Source organism: Dermacentor silvarum, chromosome 9 (assembly GCF_013339745.2).
Source record: "Dermacentor silvarum isolate Dsil-2018 chromosome 9, BIME_Dsil_1.4, whole genome shotgun sequence".
In the NCBI taxonomy this organism is placed as follows: domain Eukaryota; kingdom Metazoa; phylum Arthropoda; class Arachnida; order Ixodida; family Ixodidae; genus Dermacentor; species Dermacentor silvarum.
The window spans coordinates 102,552,974-102,571,353 of NC_051162.1; the positions used below are offsets into that span (position 1 = coordinate 102,552,974).

Here is an 18,380-nt window from a genome sequence, read left to right on the forward strand (position 1 = left end):
TCTCTGCAATTTACACGTGACACTCCATTTACCGGAACAATATTGCTAATCACTTACACAGTCTGTCCTATAGTAATATAATGAGAGCGATGTCGTATAGTATGAGAGATTGCCAACTCACCCTGTATCCACGTTAAATATGTCGCTATCATATCTTATAGCATGTCATAGCTATTTCATTCCAGAATTTTATCCTCGATTCAGGCAAGGATAGACATCGTTTAAAAATAAACACAGTGATATTTTGCAGTCGACACACTTCGGAATGCTGTGTGAAACAGTTCGTTGCTTTGTTTTTGCAAGTGTCTGCGCGGATCGTATTAGAAGACGGAAATATGAGAAACGGGAAAGGGCTGCGACCACTTCTGACCGGGGGATTTGAGTATGGGGCTATTATCTTTATGTCCACGCTAAGGCGCTTATCGGTGCTTGCACCTGTTTTCAGGAACGACAAATGCTTCTTTTCTCTGCGTAGCATTTTGTAAAAAAACACCACATGTGTTGTATACCGCTCCAATTATATTGAAATTGCGGCTCATTTTAAAAATAAAATTAATAATTCCGGGCGGAAAACTACGAAGTGCGCCCTCAGTTTTCATGCTGTGAGCGCCCCACCTCCAGCCACATTTTGAGAAATAAAGCGTCTTCTAAATTACACGTGCACGTAGACCACCCTTCGCAATGCTTTAAGCCGTTCTGTGTCTGATCTCACAGCTTAATTTCATGCTTCAAATCGAAATACCATGTTGCATCAATTTTTTATATTCGCTGAACAGCATCCCTCTCGCGAATTTATTGACGTCGGCCAAGGTCAAAGTTAGAGGAAGGGGTCTGTGTTTAAATATATTGTAAGTTCGTTAACATGACGAATAGACCACAATCCTTGACGCAAGAAAAGTCCGAAACCGGACGAACCGTTCGCGACTGGTATGAGCTGAGCGCACGGCGGCGTGTAATGTGATAACTCAGAGTATTCCGCCGCAACATGCAAACAGGCACATCCGTCTATCGTTGCTAGGGTGTTTTCTCTCAACTGATTACATAATCTATTACTCCCCCTACTCTCTTCCTGCCCCTCCTCTCTTCCTGCCTCTCCTATCTTTCTCTCTCTCTTTCTCTCTCTCCTTTCCTCCTCCAGCGTACAGGACTCTCGTAACAGCGCTTGCTCGCACATGTTTTTCACATTGAGATGAAGATAGGTTGCAGTTTCCAACGCTGCGGTCCTATTTGTCAGACTAACTCGCGTGAGCGTTTCAACCGCCATTTCCTTGCATTCTCTGTCTACATCCACATGTAAATGAAATGTGAGTGTGAAGCAGTCTGAAGCTCCTCTAGCAGAGGCTGAAAAGAGAATTTGCAAGCTGTGGTGCGTGGCGCGCTCACCAGACGTCTATCATCCTACAGTGATGCAGTGCTGCGAAGCGGGCGTTTGAAGATCAGTCGCGGATTCAGTGAGCAGGTAAAGCCTTTGGTAGACTGAGCTCTAAATGGGGAATTTCGTGCGTTGATAGACGTGCGCCCAATGACGAGAAAGGAGGTTGCCAGACATTGCTACTTTTGATTCACACGAATCAGTTCTCTAAGAACACTTCCTATGTATCCGCGCAAAAGGATGGAGGATAAACGGCCCGCACCATATGTTCAATACGCGCCAGTGAACACCTCTTCCGATACGTTCGGAGATCTTGAACTCGACGAGACGCGGCCTCCAGGGAACTACACCAGCAAAAGTCGATGTTCGGCGATACTTTCGTGTGAAGACTGTGAAAGTGATTCTGCCAGCAGCTTTTCTCACCGCGGCAACTGTGGTAGCGGTGCTAATGATCATACCTAATCTGAAGGTGAGTTTTATTTTAATGTCTTTAATTATAAAAATTTTCAGCCTTAGATTGTTTCAAGCTTAAAAGCTGTTGAGATATTTATGTTTCTATAGACTTCTCTATTTTACTCTTGTAGTTTAATTTAGATACCGGTAATAGAAAGCTTAGACGAACTTTAATCAACGCACGGATCATGTGTGTGCCTACTACAAGAGACCAGAAAGCCGATCGAATCGGTACTAGTTCATTAGTATTTCAGTATTTCAGTAGTAGTTCATGTTTATTCATAATACTGAGCACTGCAGAACATCTACTGCGCGTTCATCACTGTCAGTTTTGTTCTACGTCGAGGGCTGCTCCAGCGACGCTATTGACACCACATGAAACAACCTCGTGACAGCTGATTAAAAAACTTCCATGTGCCATGTTTGTTAAGGCCACCAATCTCATTTTCTCGCACTCTGCAATGACTGTGTGTGTGTGTGTGTGTGTGTGTGTGTGTGTGTGTGTGTGTGTGTGTGTGTGTGTGTGTGTGTGTGTGTGTGTGTGTGTGTGTGTGTGTGTGTGTGTGTGTGTGTGTGTGTGTGTGTGTGTGTGTGTGTGTGTGTGTGTGTGTGTGTGTGTGTGTCAGCCTTTCGTCGCGGTGACCGGCGCCGGCGCAAAACGACTGAACATTTCTTTCGCACGTGAGTGGAATGGCTCCTGTTGTCAATCATGATTACTCCGCATATGTCATGCAATCGTCGTCATTGCGTCGTCGTCAAACCGACGCTATCATGCGTACGTTGTGATGCCGTTTTCGTCATTCCAGCTTCATCCGGTTGTCGTTATACCGTCGTGGTCACGTCATCGTTGTCATACAGTCGTCGTCATCGCAATGTCCTCATGTCGTTGTCGTCACGTTGTTGTCGTTATACTTTCGTTATACTGTACGTTGTCGTCGATATGACCTATCGTTGCTGTGAAAGTTTATTGTTGTTTTAATGTCGAATAAATGTCGTTTTAATGTGGAATAAAGCTCAGCGGGTGAACCTTTTTCATTATTGGATGTTTTAGAGGTTTATATTGATTTTCCTATTCTTAGAAGGAAAGATTTCGTGAAGCGGGTAATCAAACGCTACAAAATTGCCCGTTTCATTGCGGCGTCTTTGGCGTTAAGGAAACTTGCGTGCGCGCATGTTCTCTCGCGCACCCGACGTCACGCAATGGGAAACATGCGGTGATCATCTGCAAGAGCTATTTGGTATTGACATGAAAGATGTATACATGCGATTGTGGCCTAATGGTTACGGGTTCGCGCTGCTGCACTGGAAGGACAGAGATTCATTCGATTCAACCATCGAGTACGCAATTGATTTCCTTAAGCGTGAGCTATTCGGACAAAACAGCAACAGCAGGGAACAGCCGTGGCCAAGATTCTCCCGGATGAATCGCACAGCAAACTTCTCTTTAATGCTGCACTGTCATCTAGTCGTGACCTTCAAGATGCGTTGTTATAGCGCAAATATGCTCTACCATTGCACTAGTTGCGTCCCCGCTTTTTTTATTTTTCATCTGTGGTGGTTAAGCAAGCGCCGTAGCGCATTATCACATTTATGCTTCCTTACGCGTTTCCACATCATCCACGCGGGAAACTTATCGCGCAGTGCCAGCGCAGCATAGAATGACTCACACAGCGGTATTCTTGCATCATTCCCACTTCAGTTTCAGCTTCGTTATCGACATTGCCTTTGCAGAGAAATGCATTGGGTGCATGCGCTTCTGCAGCAGCACTATGTACAGAAGCATCACCTTTATCGATTATTGTCACCCATCACGACTAGATGTGATGCAGCCACGTTTGTGCTACTGCCGTAATGAATAGCTCGGCGCGTTGCATTATTGCGAAATAAAATTAAGTTACGTGAATAGTAAAATGCGACCCTCAAGCCTTGCAGAGCACGGTATTGCACCGCGCGGGCTTTGTGCTATTTTCTCGAGGCCTGAAGTTCAACGCATGATTCGACAATTCAGGCGCCCTCTTTGCACAATGTAAAAGGCTTCCAATGGAAATCTGTGCGAATACTTTGTTGACCCATCCTCGCTGGGGCTCGGTCCTGTGTCTGTGGCTGAGCTGAGTCCACCAATTATTTAATGTTGCGTTTGGGTAAGGGAGGTGGCCGACGTTGAGAGGACTTAGAATAATTACGGTTCATTTATATTAAGTACAGGAACAAAAAGAAAGACAAAATAACAGTAAAAGCCATCGTTCAGGCAGTCCGCAAATCGGACGATGCGGCCCGCGGAAACAAGGATTTGTCTCTCTTCTCGGTCTTTCTCTGGCTTATAACCCCTTCTGTCTATCGAGGTCACATCATTTTAAGCCAATCGTCGCGCAGGCGCAGGTGTCGTCATGTTCGGCCAATGGGGACACACCACGGGCCCTATTCTCCGATGGCTGACCTGCGTCCGGCATTGCCTCCCCGCCCGAAGGCGCTCAGCTGGATGGGACGAGTCGTTCTTGAACGACGTTCCAGTTCTACAAGGCAGCCGTTCCCGGGCCGAGAGTAAATGACCTCGAACCGTGCGGGTTTCCATTTGCAATTTCGGGAAGTGCCATGCAGGGGGAGACAAAAGGTCCACCCGCGGCAAGCGAGTGTGGGATTGCCAGCCTATTTGACGGGTCCGATAGCATGGTCGACGCGCACCTTTGCACCATAGTTACCGTGCACCAGCGAGTGGTTGCGTGCAAAGAACTTCATTGATGCTAGGTAATTGTCTGTATCTAACACAATAAAGGAGCGCTTGTTGCCGAGGGTAGTTTGAATAAACCCTTTTACCCCTGGCTAAATCATAAGAGATAAGGGGCACCGACTTCAAGTTCTTCGCTCAAGGGCCACGAAGTTGCCACATAACACAAAGGGTTCGCAGGAAGATGTCGATTTAAAGGCATCAAGTGTAACGTACCAAAGAAGCCTTTTGAAGCAAAGCTCTCCACAGTGCACCTTGTCTTTGTCATACCCTGACGAATGTCTTACCAGTTGCGATGGCGACTTTTAAGTAATCGTCGTCATTCCAATATGATGCTACTTATTTCTCGTTACCGACATCTCAATGTGGAAGGGACACGTATGGACCGCTTTGGCGAGGGGTTAAACAGATGTCCAATCAAAATCAGCGTAGCTAAGTAGCCACTTGAAGTAAATTGGGGACACTTGCAGGCGTCCTAAACTACGAGTTGGGCTCTAATTTCTTCAAAGAACTTATGAGTCGTCAAATGTCACCACGAATTCAAATCGTTACTTTATCATTTAGATTGTGTAGAAATCCACCATATCCCTTGTTTCCGCTTATGAAACACATATAAACCACAAAAACTATGAATGCACCCGAAATCATGTGGCATAAATGAGCAGCTAAAGTTATGGGGCTGCATCAGTGGCGCTGCCTAAAGAGCTATGCTTACCCGCCGTTGTTACTTAGTGGTTATGGTGTTGGGTTGGTAAGTACGAGGTCGTAGGATCAAAGCCCAGCCAGACAGGCCGCGTTTCGATGGGAGCAAACTGCAGATAAAGACCCGTGTACGTAGATTTAGGTGCACGCTAAAGATCCCCTGATGGTCCAAATTAATCCGGAGACCCCGACTACGGCGTGCCTCATAATCAGGTGATGGTTTTGGCACGTAAAACCCCATAATCCTTAACAGTTGTGTTTACTTAATAATGTAGTGCCATGTTGCACTGCGTGATAAGGTTAAACAATGTTATAACACCCTCATTTAAGATTATTTCGTTACCACATCAAGCATGGACGGGAATTGCGTTCCATGTTCTATCGTTTCCATCGTCGATGCCAACGAGTTTAAGAAAAACCCATATAAACAATTTATTGTAATCCTCCTACGTTGGTGAAATGTGTTTCGTTCTCGTACCCCATTTTGGATTCATAGATTCATAGACAAAATAAGTCGAATGGAATTCAAACAATCGAATACGGCAGCATTTGAGCAAGTGTATTGCATATACGTGCCTTTCCGATGTGGTACAGTGCTAACAAAATGAATGTACCCGAATACCTCTGGCGTTCTTTATAATGCATCCCCTTGTTCAATATTCCATTATGGTTTCGTTCCATGCTGTTAATTCAGCCGACCATAGCTGCAAATGGGCCTGTTAGGATTAAGTGTGTAAGGCCCGGAAGTAGCCGGTTAATGAAAGTGTTCAAGTAACGGACTGTTTACACATTGAATTTCATAAGTCAATACTCAGCCGATGGGATCGGAAGCCTATCTGCCAGTGCAAAAGCCTGTTAGACATTGTGCACAATAAATAGCAGAGAAATATATGGCACCAACTTAAAACTAAGAGCACTGACTTCCGACAGCAATTTGTAGACACTACACGAAGTACAGACTCACAGTTCTATTCAGCGCCTATTGTATGCATTATGAGCTTTGCCTTACCACAGCGCTGCCTTGGGTTGGGCTGTTCTGATTTAACATGCTGAAATGAATAAATAAATAAATTCCGGCCGAACGTATCTCACGATGGCTGTTGGTTGGCGGTTATGCGATTAGCATTCAAGCAATGTGGCAACACAACGTGTTGCTGAAGACACGTTTTGCTACAATCAGTGATTATTCTAAGACGTGCGTTGCTACGGGTATCGACCAACATTGCCATGGCGCTCGCTTGCAAAGGTCGGCCCGGAGCATGAGCACTGGGTCGGTGTAAAATGTTATATATATATATATATATATATATATATATATATATATATATGGGGTTTATTGGCGTTTGATCCCGTTAGGTCCAGCGCAAAGAGCAATCCAGCAGTTCCAGCCAAACGCCAGCGCGAGGCAAAACCAGCGACACCGATCCTTTTGTCTTTCGCTTCCTCACTTCAGGAGCCATGCGACCACAGCGACGCTTGTGCTAACTTCGTCATTACAATGGCCCCACGAGAGAAGACTAGCCATCCTGGCGACTCACGGTGACGACACGATAGAGGGATCGTAATACGGTTTAAGCCGGCTGACGTGCACGGTCTCGCGACCACGACGCCGCAGATCGTCAGACAGCGTGAGGTTCGACCACATAGTTTACAGCAGATGTACAGGCGACGATCCGGTAGGGTCCGTGGTATTGAGCCAGCAGCTTAGACGAAAGACCGGGAGCGTGAGGCGGAATCCAGAGGTGGGCGACACCCGCAAGATAAAAAATTGGTGAGCTTTGTCCGATCGTCCCATTTGTTGTGGTTGCTCACCCGTTCGTACGACGAAAGCCAGTCGTCGACGTCGGTATCAGCTGTGCCACTGAACACAGCTGGGCCTCGTTCACGAACGGCACCGCAGGTGACTGGCCCAGTTGACGAAGTGGGTCGCTCAACGGCGTCGTCTGGCATGGTCGTGGGGGTAGCGGAGGGCAGAGTGTGGCTCCGGAGTTCCAGGGCGAGTCGTTAGGATACCCAGCACCTCCACCAAATGATATGGGGTTTGTTGGGGTTTAATCCCGTTTGGTCCAGCGCAAAGAGCACCCGAGCAGTTCCAGCCAAAGGCCAGCGCGAGGCAAAACCAGCGACCCCGATCCTTTTGTTTTTCTCTTCCTCACTTCAGGAGCCATGCGACCACAGCGACGCTTGTGCTAACTTCGTCATTATAATGTATATATATATATATATATATATATATAGAAATCAGTCAAGTAAAGAGTCACAGGAGCCGGCACAGAAGTAGTTCAAAAAATAGAAGCACGTAGGATAAACATAACAAGACTTTACTGACGTTTCGGCCGGGGTCCGGCCTTCATCACTTCTGTGTCATGAAAAAAAAAAAAATATATATATATATATGAAAGAAGAATGGGAACCGAGGGGCTCGATTTTATCAGTCATAACCACATAAAGCCAACAGACAACGAATCCAAGGAAAGCATCGGGGAAAATCGAGCCCCTCGGTTCCTGTTCTTTCGTATTTCAATACGAGGGTCTCGAATCTGGCAGCCTTGATGTCATTAGGTAGCATGCGAGGGTTTATTAGCCACGTGCCTGCTCTCCCAAGATCACGTGTATCGTGACGTCATCGGCCTAATAAGGATGTTCCACATCCGCCCACCAAGGTTCTGGGTGGCGCTGGCTAACACTCCTAGGGCTAGATCTAGTAAACATAAATACCCAAGTTAGTGGACGAATTGATGGCCGTCGCCGTAGCACAATTGGTAGTGCAACGCACGCGTAATGCGGAGATTGCGGGTTCGGCTCCCGCCGGCGACAAGTTATCTGTTCGTCCACTTTCATTTCCCCTTTTCTTCATTATTTTCTACATTCCACTTTCAACTACACTTAATTTCCCCGATGTTTTCCTTGGCTTCATTGTCTGTTGGCTTTATGTGGTTATATATATATATATAGTGTTAGATAGATAGCTAGATTCCATTTTATCGAGTATGTCGAGAGAAATTCCGCCTCCGCCTGCCAATGGAAGTATTGAACACACGAATGATATAGATATTAATTAAAGTGGCAGTCAGTCTCTTCTCGAACTGCTTAGATCTCTGCAAACAGCAGGGCCGGATGGAATAACAGGTGGTTTTCTTAAATTGTGCGTACCGTTCATCCCACCCTTTCTAAGGGTATTGTACTCGAAGTCATTGAGCACAGGGCGCTTACCGAACGAATCGAAGGTGACATTCATTGTGCCTGTGTACAAATCAGGGCCTCGGAAATAGATCAGCAATTACAGACCGATATGTGTAACACGTATCGTCTGCAGAATATCAGAGCACGTCTTGTGCAGTAATATAATGACACACATAACCAATCACAACCCCCTTGCTCCAACAGAGCATGGTTTTAGACAAGGACTTTCCCTTATAACCCAAGTAACAGGATTTGTTCATGAAGTTTGTGGTGAAATGTAGGTGTGTTCGTGGAATGATTCGGTGTTTGTAGATTTTAGAAAAGCATTCGACCTTGTGGATCACAAATTACATGTACATAAACGGCGCTGGTTTGATATCAATGAACAAGTAATTATATGGATTCAGGAACACCTTTCTTGTGGTCTCAGCATGCGGTGATAAAGGGTACAGAATCTGGTGTGGCTCGCGTAACGTCTGGTATCCCTCAGGGCTCAGTGTTGGGCCCATTGCTTTTTACAACATTTATAAATGACCTTCCCGACACACACGGTTGTGCGGTTAGCATTCAAGCAATGTAGCAGCACAACGTATTGCTGAAGACACGTTTTTCTGTAATCAGTGGTCATTCTAAGATTTGCGTTGTTCTGGGTATCGACCAACGTTGCTATAGCACTCGCTTGCAAAGTCCGGCCCAGAGCATGAACACTGGGTAGGCCTAAGATCTTAGATAGATAGATAGATAGATAGATAGATAGATAGATAGATAGATAGATAGATAATAGATAGATAGACTAGGCATGCTTAAAATGCCCGAAGTAGCCAAAGGATGCTAATCGCCTTAATAAATGACTAACCAGCTAGCCGCATTAATTGACTTTTGGGCATATGACTTACCAGCTAGCCACTGTACATTGCTTTGTCACTAATTTACGGCAGTTTCTTGTCTCAAAATGTATTTTAATGGCATTTAAATATATATATATATATATATATTACCTGTGAGGCCCGGATGGAGGCCACAATTCTTTTTTGTTCACTAATGAAAACAGGCACTTATATGACTGCTGTCACTCAGTACCAATTGAAGCATTTGATCTGTCCGTAAATTTACATTCTGCCAAAAGAAGTTTTGCCCAACTGCCAGTAAGCATAGATGTTATAATAATAATAATAATAATAATAATAATAATAATATTTATTGCATTCATTTACATCCTAGTTACAGATCCAGCCCGCATAAGCAACATTGCTTGTGTGCAGGGCTGGGCAGTCGGCAGGTAGTACTAATACGTGTATACTAAACGGATTACAAAGCACAAAAATAATGTTGAAAAGATAGGGGGAAAACACTGGGTACTATAATATTGAAAACATATACCATTTATGCCTACCAGGTAGAAGAATAAATAAAGAGAAAACAGTGACATCAGACGTTTAAAACAGTACGCTCAACAGGTTCTGACAGGTACAAAAAGAAAGTACATTATATGATGCCTTCTTCTGCATGTGAACTGTGATTGTAGCGTGCTTACAAATCCTGCAGGAAATTTTAACAGTTTTGGGCTTCATGTATCGCCCATGACCTTAAGAATGCTTTTATTTCTTTAAATGACCCTGTGGTCTCATTATCATTCAGATTGTTAAAATTAGCCGGCACGTAGAAAGCACGGGTCCTCTTGCCATAGTTTGTGTACACACGAGGAACAACATATTTTTCTAAGTGACGTAAGCAGCGAGATTTCACGTTCAAGTTTTTGAATATAGGAGAAGTGTGACAATCATCGCCATGATTAATATTACTATTAATCATGGCGATGATTGTTAAAACACTCAATAATTTGCTGGAAGCTTTCTTTCTTTTTGCTCATTCGAAAAAAATATGCTCTGGAATAAATGTATAGGCTCTCAGCTTGTATATGCTTCCTTGTGTGCCTTGTTTTGATGTGCGTCCCCCCCCCCCCCCCCCTTTCAACTCAGTTATTCATGTTTACTCCTCAAGGCATTTTACACAGGGTTAAAAAGCTGCAAAAGCGCTCTCCAGAATTGACCCCCGCACCTTGGTGCGCAAATAAATAGAGCCGACCGGAAAACCAGGTTACATCCCTCACAGCCGTCCGCCGTCATCCGCACTGATTCTCGTTTTGCCGCCAAGCAACTACCGGCGCGACGTGACGCAACGGCCGCTTTTGCCACAGTGGGCGCAGGCGCCGTCGAGCGGCGGCGGCGGCGGAAGGCGACAGAGCCGACGGTGTAGCGCTTAGCCCGGGCCGTTCCGCTATCACGAAACCTTGCTTGCACTCTTTACCATACGAGTTTCCTTCTCTCCCAACCAGCGCGGAATCCGCTCGCGTTGCGAGGCCGGCGTGCCTGCCCCTGCCTACGCCAGGCGCCGCAACAGCAGCAGCAGCAGCAGCAGCAACCGCTTGCGCGGGCCGGCGCAGACGCAACAGACGCGTTGTTTTGATCGCTCGTCTGCTCTCGTTTCGTGTCGCGCGCTGATCTAAGCCTTGTTGCTTGGCGAGCCACGCGTAGTGTTAACACCGGAGCTCGACGATCCTCTCGGGACACGACAGTGTGTGTTGCTTCGTCGCCAGTTGTCACTTGTGGCCACATTTCCTGTATCGCCAGTACTTCTCACTGAAGCCTTCCAGCGGTGTTGCCAACGTAGCAGCCGAATTGTCGGAAGTGCCATAGTTTCGGATTTCTACCACATCCTGGCGAGTGGGCGTCAGTGCAGTTTCTTGATAGGCGCCTGTTTAAGTTTTATCCGGTCCTGATCGCGCGTTTCGTGGGTGTACCTTTTCTATAATTAAGACCATCTTTGACTCACCTTCGAAATTGTCCGTTACCTGGTATTGAAGTGAAAGCTCCATCGACACACAGAAAAGACCATGGCTACCTCTAAAGAACGGGAGCTGGCAATGGGGACGGAGATACCACCACTTTACCCAGAAATGCCGCCGCCGTATCCAGACTTGAAGGAAACGCCGCCGCCGTATGTTCAGTATGTGCCTACGGGACCATCGGTTAATAGGTTCGGTGGTTTGAACCCTGCGTCATCAGTAGTGCTGCAGGAAGGATCACCACAGAAAACACCCCGACTGACGAAAAGGACGATTGTGAAATCTGCTGTGTTCGCGTCGCTTTTTGTTGCGATTGCAGTTGTCGCTATATTGCTTCTTCTGCGACTTGTTAAGGTGAGTGTGCTTTATTCCGTGTAGCTTCTTATGTTGCCGTTTGCAGAAACGTGTATCTTTATGCTATTACCAGAAGGAAAAAAAAACAGACAAGAAATGAGCCGGCTGCAACTGGCGGAAACATTAGCGGCAAGGTGAACGTGTTTTTATTAGCTCGCCGATGGTTAGTGACGCTGCCTGTACTTGCATTCAAAGTTGGAATAGCCATTGCTCGTAAGGTGGATGTGTGTTTCCTTGTTAAATACAAGCGGGAGATTGGCCACGCGCAGGTCATATAAACATTTTCCTGCTTCGTGGCTGCAGGCAACTTCGAACTATTAAATTGAACAGCTTAGCGCAGAGGAACGGTGGACGTATACATATTTGGCGGACAGCCGGAAAACGACCTCTAGCAAAGAGCCAGCCGCTTTGAAATGGCGTGCCAGAATAAATGAGCAAGAAACAAAAAGTGCTTAAGTTTTTTCGGTGTTTGCTCTGTACCAGTGCCGTTAGTTTAATAAGAACATAACATAATATTATACTAATGTAATAATGCTTTAAAATATTAGACACGAGTTTCCAAGTCATTAGACGCTGCGCGTATCTTGCCTTTACCGAGCACGAAGAAAAATAGATTTTGATGCGCAAGCCCCACCCTAACGCAAAAACAGCACGACCACGCAAACTTCGCTGTTATACTTCATGAGTGTAGACTTGTTCTACTATAGTAGTAGTAAGTCGGTCTTGCTTTGTGAAAGTTTTAACACGTCAGTCGACGGATGAAAGTCCACCCTACGTGAGAACATGCACCAAGGCCAAATCAAGTTGCAACATACCCCCCTGACCTCTTTCTTTTTAGAAATCCTGTCATTTTTGCTGAAGTTTGGCACCATGCTTGCTATGGACGCTCCGATTTTATAGTTTCGCATCAAAGCAGGGTTAAAAGGTTAAACCAGGTTAAAAAGCTCCAAACTAGCTGTTAACGCAGACCTCAAATATATGCATGAATTTGTATTCTTTGCCGCAACTATTTAGAACGTATTTATTTTGCATCGTTTTTTTTTTTCAGTAAAAAGATGGCATGTATAAAAGAATATTTTTAAGTTCAACGTGTGTCCATCTACATTTATCACTTTTGTTCACACGTTTCCTTCGCATTAGATGTACTGTAATGTGTGGCTTATGTTGATACCATGCAGGCATCAAACGTTCGCAGGCTGCTACAGCACACCGTATAAGGGTACACAAGCACACCGAAGCGGCCTTTGTCGACGTTTACTGTAGATTCTCGGCAACAGAAGCACTACGCAGTGTACTCGTACATGCCGCACCATAATATCGCTGACCAAGGGGCTTAGTTGCTGTCCAATAATCAGTAAATGCATTGCGCGGCTTCTTGATCTCGTTGACTTTGTGTTATGTGATCCTGCTGGCCTGAGGCAGTACCTATACACGTGCACCTATACACTGACCCTTTACCCCTTCGTAAAGCATGACGTGAAGCACTTGATATTAAATGGGAAAGCCGTCGGCAAATGCTCCTATTCTGCGGCATGCGTGAATCGTACTAAGCAATGTGAAACGGAATATTGGTGCTACTTGTTACGTGTGTCGCCACTATTGTAGCTTTGCCAAGATGAAAATTTATACAGAACACCCCGATCTTTTTTTTTCCATTTTTTGTCCCTTTAGTATTCAAACGGGCTTATGTGTTGTTTCTTACGTTAGCAACCTTGAATGTTTTCTGCCACCTCGAATTATTTTCAACGAACCTAAACTTGGTGCCTTGGTTTATTTCCCCACCAAAACTTAAGTACTTAAAATGACAAAATGTGTACCATGTGTAACTATATGGAGAAATCATCGTACGGTGGTACTTACAGATTCCTTAACGTTTGCCTGAGGACCCTGTGTAGGGCTCAAAGAGCTCTGCCCTCACGTATGAAGCGGACGCCAGCCATCTGCTGTGGCTGTATCTATGCAGAACAAAGGCCATAGGAGAGAAAGTGTTTGCAGAGGCTGCAGTACCTAAATACCCGCCTAAAGAGTACGAGCGCTAAATTTCGTTAAACAAGTTCCACAATCCACTTGTGCGTCTTGTTTATACAAGTTTATGCGTATTTATTGTACTATAATATGCCGTGTTAGTAGCCTATGCGAACAAAAATAAAATGAGTGCATAATTCCGGGGAAACATCAAGCAATTATATTGCTCCAATGAGCTCTTATCACTTTGTAGGCAGTAAATTACGTGGTAAAATGAACTAGCAGACTTCCTAAAAGAAATAATTGCTCTAGCAAAATATTTCAAAGAAGGATTGAAGCAAAACTGGACACAAAAGAACTATATAAAAAAACGCATACTATGTTCGCAACGAATTAGCAGCAACTTGCTGAAACGTTCATACACTACTACACGGGGTTATTTCCGAGGTTGAAAAGTAGCGGCGCCAAATTTTACTCTAGTATTGATTCATTGTCTGTGTATTATATTGCTACGGACCGGAATGCGATGAGTTACAGGAAAGGCGCAAGCTATTGAGCACGTTGTATCATAAATACCGAAGAGCCGGTAGATCTATTTTCACACTTTCAATGTACTACGAACGAAAGTCACTATCAGCCGACCACAACACGTGTCCAAACACTGCAGCCATTCACGTCTGCTCTTAAAGGTCATGCGACACAATGCACAAGCAATCAATTCAAGTAGCGTGAAGGCTGCTTCGCGGTTGTCTTGCTATAGAGATCGTCAAGCGTGAAGGTTTTGCTCTTGTAGGTTTTCTTTTCCAATGAAACAGAGTTGCGCATATTTACGAGGCTACACGCTATCAAGATCGGTTGAATGCCTTCGCTGGGCCCAAGTGTAGCAATATTAGTGGTGATTTCTATTTTTGCGCTCTCCCTCGTTTGTGCTTATAGTGCATCTTACCGTGGACTAGCACTGGTGGATATCCAGATTCCGGGGAAGGTGACAGCTGCAGAAAGTAAAGAGCTTAAAAAATTTATCTCTAGTATCGTGATTCGTTCATCTGGTTGTTAGAGTGTCGATATATAATGATAGTCGCGAAATAGTTACCCAAATGCTACAACACATTACAACTGTAAATCCCTTTGCAACTAAACATACATCCGGGATCGTTACGGAGCCGGTGTTGATATGAAGGTTTATATCAGTAGACACCTGCGACCTTTAGCATCTTCGTAGGTCGCATCTTGTATCGCCTGCACAAAATGCAACTATGGCACGTTTAGTTGTTTGTTCGCGATACGCTACAGCTATCAGAGAAAACGGCCTCTCGTAGCGGCCCGCATCGTCGACGGCCGGAAAAGTGAGATAAAGGCGACCACCTCACGTGAGCAGAATTCTTCATCGCGATATCTCCAGTGACCGTGATAAGAGCATCGCTATATAGCCGTTGGTACACCGGCCAACGTGCTCAGTTCACTGTTTCACGTGCTCCTTTCTTACCTTGGTTGCTACATGTAAGGGAAAGCAAAACGCCGAAAGAAAGGACATGCCACGTAGTTTAGGACGTGCAAATGTAGTGCATAGTGCGGGTTCGTGGCACAAAAATGCAGAATGTGGATGTGCATTGTAGAAGCACTAAGAGGAATGTCTAATTAATATCTACTTGTGGAGCATTCTAGCAAAGATTCATTTGCTGTTATTTTCTTGCGCGGAAATTGGTTTAATTATTGGCGGAGTAGACGAAGATCAAACTTCACAACATAATTTGGCGCCGAAGTGTCCGCACGGACGCCGGTGCTGCGTCGTGTAGTTTGTTTTCGTGTTGTTGTTGGTTTATTATGCGCCTGGGGGAGGTGTACAGATGAAAGACTCTTATTGTTGCCATGTTGCACCTTTTCGAATGCAATATTCATAACTCATAATCTCGTAAATCGCTCCCAGCAATACTGTCAAACTCAGGAACGTCACAGAAAGTAAATAGCGTAACGTTACGGTAGGCGTCGCCACCAGTATTTTGTTTTGCTCTTTGCTTGGCTTGCGAAAAGCCGTGATACTTGGTGAGATACACATTTTTTTTTACTAGGGAAGTATAAGCCGCCAGACAATGTGAACTTGACTTTATTATTACTGTCGTGTTAATCTCTGTGTTACCGCAAGAAAACGCTTCTTATTCAGCCTATTGACTACATATATTGTCCCTGACAGTTTTTGCAGCGATCATGCGGAATCGATGTGAAATGCATCTCGACTTCTTTCATTCACGTAGAAAACGTACGCTAGATATATGAAGCTACAGTGGTGAGCATCCAAACATAGCAGATACCGCTAAGCCGCAGCCGGAGCGTACGTGTTTCCAGTCATTGCTGTTTTATCAAAGGCTTCACTTAGGCTCACTGCGGACATTCATGTTCTGTTTTTGCATGGAAGCAGATCTGGTGACGTTGCAGCTGGCGTGCCGAAACCAAGCACACGTCAGAAATACTCTCCCTCCGACCCCCATTATGGTAGCCATAAATTCAACATGCTAGCTGAGTCAAGCGAACAATGCATCTGGCTTTGGGGAGCAAAAAAGTGTCAGCTGCGACGGCCCGCACTGCATGTACATTCGTAGAGAACAACGTTAATCCCGTGAACACAGCAACTAAAGGTAACAGAGGACGAGCAGTCTTGCATACAAAAAATAATTAGACAATTGTTATGGTGTACCTTGCCGAGTATTTCACCGCTTCATAAACAACAAAACTTTTGCAGAATGCAATTAGCAGGAAGAGAGTAAACAAAACTCAAAGCGCGTGTAAGCGCCGATGAGATGAAATAAGCCCGAGAGTAACACCTAGCAAGAGTTTCGATCGTTATGATTTACATTTAGTAGCTAAACATTGCTAAAAATTTAGTATCTAAACGTCCTAAAACAGCTGGCGGGCTAAGAGAGACACTAAAGTTGGGTGTGCGGATTAATTTCAATAACGTGGTGTTGAGTTAAACGAGTACGCAAAGCAGGGTACACGTGTGTTCTTGCATTGAGCTTCATTGCGAAATGTGACTGACATGAGCGGGAATGGAATCCGCGTCTTCATTCTGAGCAGAAGTCACAACCAGTAAGGGCGGGGCAGTATTTGTGTCGCTGCGATGAATTCCAGCGCTCTGCACTTGAGAGTTACCGCGTTTCTTGGAATGGAACACTTATGCATGAAAGATAGGTGAACACTCGAAACATTTCGAATGGACGAATGAAGGCAATAACTGGGTACGGAACCCTGGCTACATCTACTGCACCCGTCGAGTAAATGAGATTTCAGCGAAGTTTTCTGATACAGCGCCGCCCTGTGAGCAAAAATGCGTTGAAAAATGTTTTTAATCGCTGTAGAACATCGATTTCAACATTTAAAAAAAATGTACGTTCGTTCTGAAGCTAGGTCCCACCGAAGGGTATATTGTCCTTGGGAGGGCATTGCTATTATGACACGACGAACGACTTTATATTTTTATTCAACATCGCAACCGGCTTATCTCTTGGATGCACACGAGCTTCTTCTATTTCCATCCTTTGAAGGCCTGGTGGAATTTCGTCAGGTCGGCACCGATTAGAGCTAATTCTGAGGCACACGAAAGTAAACATTTTAAAAGGATTTCTCACCTGCCCGACAGCAGCTTAACCGCCATTATGAATTAGATTCCAGGGAGAGAGCTGAAACGTTTTTGTTTTTGTTTTTGTTTTTCGGTGAGTGGTGCTGTGTTGTACTTACTATAATCTAATAATCTAGGCTTCCTTTTCGAGATACACGGATAATGATCAAGTGTGTTTGGCCCGAATGATATCCAGAACTGCCCGGCGTTCTTTTCCACAAGACTGTCTCACTTTTGACTGCATTCGTTGCTATGCGCGCGATAAGAAATCGAAGGCTGTGCGCCCACACGCAGGCCAGCCATGGCCACCGAGATTTTATCGTGGACGACTGACCAAGAGCAGCAGTGCGTTCTTATTAAAGCCGCCCTGAATAAATAACTGACTTGTGGCATTGAGAGAGAGAGAGAGAGAAAAAGGTAAAGGAAAGACAGGGAGGTTAACCAGAGGTTATCTCCGGTTGGCTACCCTGTACCGGGGGAGGGGTAAAGGGATGCGAAAGGAGAGAGAGAAAAAAAATAAGTGAAAATAAAGAATAAACAAAAAGGAAGGAAACAAGAAAATCACACACGCACACAAAACAGAACTGTTTCTGTGGGCACTGTCATGAAGTCCGCGAAGGCGTTCTCGTGTTGCATTGTCTGAACGTTCCGTCCTAAGTAACACAATGCAGAGTCACAATTTGTCACTGAGTCCGGTGTCTTTCAAGTAACGCAGCAGTGCCTTCAGGGCGGCTCGCGCCGTTGTTTGTGTAGGCCAGTTTCCAAGGATGTTCTTTTCTGTTATTGGGCGTTTGTCCAGTTGATCTATTGTCGCTGAGAGAGCTGCTCTCTGTGGGTTGAAACGAGGGCACTCACAAAGAAGGTGTGCGATTGTTTCGTTACACCCGCAGGATTCACAAAGTGGGCTATTGGCCATTCCGATACGAAAGGAGTACGCATTTGAAAATGCTACTCCAAGCCATAGACGGATTAGAAGTGTGCAGTCCCGTCGTGGAAGGTCGAATGGAATACGAAGCTGTAAATTAGGGTCTAGGGCATGAAGGCGTGCACTTGTGAAATCGGAGGAATTCCATTGCATCAATGTTAGTTCACGTGCAAGCGCGGAAAGTTTTTTCGCTGCGTCGGCTCTCGAAAGAGGAATGGCAACGCAGTTGACACCGTCATGAGC

General features: G+C 45.1%; 1 protein-coding gene across 2 annotated transcripts in view; it reads left to right on the forward strand.

The window, feature by feature from the left end:
* The first annotated feature begins 1,179 nt into the window (after positions 1-1,179).
* LOC119463437 (uncharacterized) overlaps positions 1,180-18,380 on the forward strand; it is a 43,766-nt gene continuing 26,565 nt past the window's right edge. Inside the window, exon 1 of one of the 2 annotated variants that reach the window (XM_049656537.1) lies at positions 1,180-1,841. In XM_049656537.1, coding sequence (XP_049512494.1) covers positions 1,821-1,841 — 21 coding nt within the window. In that variant the 5' untranslated portion in view covers positions 1,180-1,820. Of the gene's footprint in view, positions 1,842-10,763; positions 11,635-18,380 lie in introns of those variants that run through there. The other variant, XM_037724282.2, reaches the window with a different exon arrangement.